At 43.6% G+C, this 5,348-nt stretch overlaps 1 protein-coding gene and 1 long non-coding RNA gene across 2 annotated transcripts; one reads left to right on the top strand and one right to left on the bottom strand.

Annotated features, from left to right (window-relative positions):
• Positions 1–1,189: 1,189 nt before the first annotated feature.
• LOC125699906 (protein EOLA1-like) lies at positions 1,190–3,640 on the bottom strand. The gene is made up of 2 exons (XM_048959942.1): positions 3,244–3,640; positions 1,190–1,642 (listed from the first exon to the last, which is right to left on the bottom strand). The coding sequence occupies exons 1-2, from the start codon at positions 3,506–3,508 to the stop codon at positions 1,425–1,427; spliced, it is 483 nt and encodes a 160-aa protein (XP_048815899.1). The 5' UTR covers positions 3,509–3,640; the 3' UTR covers positions 1,190–1,424.
• Positions 3,641–3,675: 35 nt separating this feature from the next.
• On the top strand, positions 3,676–4,962 carry LOC125699907 (uncharacterized). The gene is made up of 2 exons (XR_007379733.1): positions 3,676–3,971; positions 4,266–4,962. It is a non-coding gene; the product is annotated as an uncharacterized LOC125699907 (long non-coding RNA).
• The last annotated feature ends 386 nt before the right edge of the window (positions 4,963–5,348 follow it).

Genomic DNA, 5,348 nt, shown 5'->3' with positions numbered 1-5,348 from the left:
TGTGTGGTACCTAGAACAGCTTGAAGAGGAAGTGCAAGTAAGGAGAGGGCTGCTGGGATGTTCTGAAATTGGAAACATGAAACATTTCACTCATGACCTTCATCTCTGGGGATTCAGCAGAAAATACTTCCAAGCTTCGGCATGTTCAAAAGCTCTTTAGATGGAGCAGCAGCTGGGGGGCGTATGTCGGATCCTCTTTATGTGAGCTAATTTCTCAGAACACTCTTGTGTGGCACATTTATGCCCAAACAAGCTCTTCTGAACCTGTGAAAGGGAGAGAATGCTCCTGAAAGTTCTTTTTAATATATTATGAGATTAAAATTTTTAGTTCTTCAATCTTGAAATGATGACAACTGTCTCCTTTGCATTTTACACTGATGTTTCTAGTGCAGCCCAAACTTAATAAGGATTGTCCAAAATGCAAGTAAAGCTTTGGTACAAGAAAAGAAGAGCATATTCCCTGCATCTGCCCTGTGTCCAAAGTGGAATAAATGCCACCCAGGGAGAAGCAGGGGTGTTCTGCCTGCATGGGGAGCTGCTCCGTTCTCAGCAGCTCCAAGGCAAGACATGCAAATGTTCCAATAATCTGTCTTAATGAAAAATGTTCTCCAGTTCTCTTATCCTTTTTTGGGTGTTTTTTTTTTTGTTTTTTTTTTTTTTTTTGAACTGGAATCCTGCTTAGCTCCTAAAAGAGAACAGCTTCAGACCAAAACTAAGAGGGGTGAGTGTCACTGGTTTTCATTGAAGAGAATGTGTGGGCTTGCTATCAGGAAATAATGTTTCATTCAGAAATGAAAATACTATGGTAATGCCTCTGTTTCATGTGAGAAAAAGAGTTCAAGATCAGTGTATGAGATTCACATAATCTTTTAAGCAATTGTTTCCCAGTGGTGGTTTGTAATTCCAATCTTGAAGAAACTGCTTCAGATTTAGCAGCTGACTGAGAGGTCTAGTGTTTGTTAGTTCTTTATATATATATATGTATATGTATATGTATATGTATATGTATATGTATATGTATATGTATATGTATATGTATATGTATATGTATATGTATATGTATATGTATATGTATATGTATATGTATATGTATATGTATATGTATATGTATATGTATATGTATAACCAGACACACATGCATCACACAGCATTAGATTGGATTTTAAATCGGAACACATTACCTTGACCATGCATTATAAACTTATGATTTATTTACACTTGTATGTACATAAAACATCTAGTGAAACGTGACTCATTTTCAGTAATGATCGTAAAAAATGGGATCTTGATTCTCTCTCTTCAGAATAGCAATTCTTCAAGCAATTACTTTTGGAAGGAATACTGTTCAATTCACTGGTATTTAAGAAGGCGATCTGTCAAGAAGTTTGCACTTAGGCAGAAGAAAACACAGTGTGGGGCAACTCCTATGATGCTGAAGGGATCAATTCATCAGGGATGTCGACCTGCCACACTCCTCTGCTCCCTTTTGCAGGGATTGGTTCCAGAAGCCATCTTGGATTTGAAACAACAGTCAGGTATTTCTGTTCTAGATTACTGAGAACAGCTTTGTTTTCCAGCTCCAAAGTCTTTTCAGGAGGTACATCTTCTGGATACAAGGATGTCTCTCCAATGTCAATTAATCCTGTATCAGAAAACAAAACAGTTTGAGAAACTAGAAAAAAGTTTTCCAAAAGTAAAACCTCCCAGAGGACATACAAAGCTGCTGATTTATGCTGCCAGAAGAAGACAGTACAAAATATGCACACCTTAAACAAGTGTTGGTCGTTGCAGAAGACAGCTTGTTGCAAGAGGGAATTTCAATGTTGTCTAAAGATTAAAAATACTAAATTACCAAGGAAGCTTTTACAACTACCCAGTTTAGCACGCAGTTTACATGAAGGTTACCAATCCACACATTGCTTAATACCTAACAATTTTTTGCACCCTAGAACCAGTCTTCTGGAACAAGCAATAGAAGGAATTGCTAAAAATATGCAAATGAGAATGTGAGATACAGGGTGTGAAAACTGAACTGATACCTAGAAGGAATGTTTGACACACACTTTGAGTATTCAGAGCAGTAACACACATTATTCTTCCTGTTGGAAATATTCAAATAATGTATCAGGACGGTATCTCTGATAAAGCAGATTTTATTCGCAGTTGCAATGTTGGGCCTCCTGCAAGCAGGAGAGCTTGCAGAAAGCAGCCTTACATCTTTTATGCCCCACTACTTGATGCTGATCTCTTTCTCCCCTGGTTCCTCGTTGGCTGGGTACTTCAGGATCACAGTCTTCCCGACACTCAACTAAACATACAGATACTTGCTAAACATCAATTTCTGCTAGCTAAGTATATATCACTAATTAGTTAAGTTCTCACATTTGCTCATTCAACACTTGGTCATTGTTTCTGGACTTCTGCTCGTCCTTGCATAGAGATAAGCTTGGAAGGAGGACAAGGGGGAGCATCTTGATGCCTGCCTGTTGCATCCCAACCTACCCACAGAGCAAGGCAAGCCAGCCTTGTGTAGAGGCCCTGGCTTCTACGATGTTTGTTAAGTCTGTTTTTCTTTTGCTGAGGGTCTCTTATCCAAACAGAATAGCCCTACAACATGCTTTCTAGTCCATACCACTATACCTATGCTATTTGGAACATTTAAAAACTATTGCAGTGTTGCAAGCAAAAATTAATCACAATTCAGCAACTATATTTGTAACATAGATGGTATTTCTACTTTTTCACAACAGCTATTTCTAAGTTACAAAATACAAATACATTGTGCTCTACTTCTTCAGATCAATTTCCCTTTTTAATATCTAATGCAGAAACAACATTCCATTCCTACATTCTGCACAAAATAATTCAAGAAGCATCACTCAATCCTAACTTTGTACTACAGAAATAAAATAATTCGCTGCCCAAGTAATAAGACCGATAGAGCAGCTGTAGAACTGAAACAGAATTGATCTAACATGACATGAAAAGCAATGCCGTATCACAAGTTCACTTGACTGTACTGCACTGCAAAACGCTGCAGGTTTTCATACACTCAAAGATGTAATAAAAAAAGTGGAACTGCCACCCTGCCCAGAGCTGCTCAGCTCGGGGAGCAGCATTGCCCAGCACAGCTGGATGGCGATGCCGTGACGAGCCCGGCCGTGCAAAGCAGGCACCCATCCGAAGAAAACACGCCGAGAGATGAAAAGCTTGCTCGGAAATGCACGGCCCACAGCTGCCCACCTGCGATAACTCCTCTGCCGAACTGCTCCCCTTTTTCCAGCAGCTCCTGCACCTCCTGCAGCGTCATTCCCCACCTCTCCAAAAGAATCGCCCTCCACGACTCATCCTCCCAGTCCTTAACGGCGATATGAACAGCCACGGTGCGGTTCCGGTACTTGGCGAGCACCGGCCGCCAGCGAGTCTCTATGGTCTTGATCCGGTTTAAAACCAGACCAGCGTAGGGCTGGCGGAAGGAGAGGCACCCGACCTTCATCTCTGCGTTCATCGGCACCCGCCGGTTTTCGGATACGCAAGCGCGGCCGGCAGCACCCCGCTATCGCCGGCCCTTACCCGGCCCTCACCGCCCAGCACGGCGCGGCCGGCCCCGCTCCCGTTCCGCACCGCGCTCAGGGCTGCCGGCGGAAGGAGCGAGACGGGGCGGAGCGGCGCTGGGCGGCCGTGGCGCTGCCGAGCCGAGGCGCTGCCGCCTGCTGGATGGCTGAGCGGGGAGGAGAGCTGCGGGAGCTGCAGGGAGGAATAGTCACGCTCACACGCGGGAAAGCGACCGAGCTCGCCGACGGTGAATCCTGGCTGCGGTGGCTTTTAGCGCTGTGTGAAAACGCGTTCTAAACCACGAGAAGTCTCAAAATAGCGGGATCTCAAAGGCAGGAAGAGAAGGATGATCCGGTAGAATCAGAGACGGGCCGCTCGTTTAGTTGAGAAAGGCAGAGGAAGTTCACTGGCGAAAGGTAAGATCGAGAGGATGCTTTTGTTCTGTGCAGTTGTTTGTCAGCGCTGTGTAGCAGCGGGGCTCCGCCGTCACCGCGCGGCTCTGCAGCCGCCCAGGGCAGTGGCGGCGGGGGTTGATGAGCGGCGCTTTAGGGGCTTCTTCTGCTGAGCGCTCCCAGCGCCCCCTCGGTGATTATTTTGTACGCTGAATTATTTAATGGCTGATAGCATTTAAATGCTGAGAGCTCATTTATCATATTTCTGTTGTCTGAGTTTCCTTTTTTTTTTTTTTTTTTTCCTTGGACACTTCATAGAGTCATAGAATCCTTAGAATTGGAAGGGACCCTTAAAGACCATCTGGTCCAACTCCCCTGCAGCGAACAAGGACACCCACAGCTCCATCAGGTACTCAGGGCCTGTCCAGCCTGACCTTGTGCATCTCCAGGAATGGGGCACCAGCACCTCCCTGGGCAACCTGTGCCAGTCCCTCACCACCCACACTGTAAAAGACTTTTTCCTTACATCCAACCTAAATCTACCCTCTTTAAGCTTGAAACCATCTCCCCTTGTTGTGTCACAACAGACCGTGCTGAAGAGCCTGTCCCCTTCTTTCCTGCAGCTAATGAAGTGTTCCAGATGTTCCAGATGGAATCATTTCAGCCTTTTATATAATGTCATATCAGGAGAGAGTAATGGATGACGTGAATTTAAGGTCGTTGTAGTTTTTACGGGGTTATTATTTTAAATGTCCCTTAGCTTTAAGCTATTTCCATCTTACTAGATGTGCATTAGTTGAGGAACCTGTTGAATCTGATTAGCATTGCAAGTATGTAATAAGCTTTTGTGCTTTTTCTTGTATTTCAGTATTTTTCCCCTGCATTATTCGTTTATATGAGGGCTCGGGGGAGGTTTTCTTCTGTGTTGTATGCTTGGTTTGCTTTACTCTCATAGAAATTTTAGCAAGATGTGTATGACGTTTGGTTGCACAAATAAAATATTTTTTTTTCCTGATTGAAGCAAAAATCTCACTGTTAATTAAGCTCTCAAGTTTAACAATTTTAAGTAAAATGTGAATGGCAAAAGACTCATGCTGTTACTAAGGGTGATTAAATGTTATGTCAGAGAACTGCCTGTCACGGTTTGTAGAAGCCTTGTCCGTTACACTGAGACATTCACTAGAAGACTGAAAAGCAATTAGCAGCAGCACGTAAATAAGGCTGTGACATGGTCTTGTTCTGTGTGTGTGCGTTAGCACTTGGTGTGGTGAGTGGAAAGCCGACTTTAGTGGATTTAGTGGGATGTAAGACAGCCAAGCAAGCATTCTGATCTTGGCAGATGATCAGCTTATTTTGAAGGTCTTAGATCCATATGATTTTTACACCTTCGGCTCCTTCAGA

Source organism: Lagopus muta, chromosome 13 (genome assembly GCF_023343835.1).
Source record: "Lagopus muta isolate bLagMut1 chromosome 13, bLagMut1 primary, whole genome shotgun sequence".
In the NCBI taxonomy this organism is placed as follows: domain Eukaryota; kingdom Metazoa; phylum Chordata; class Aves; order Galliformes; family Phasianidae; genus Lagopus; species Lagopus muta.
Note: the sequence above shows the minus strand (reverse complement) of the source record. Positions and strands in the feature narration are given on the sequence as shown.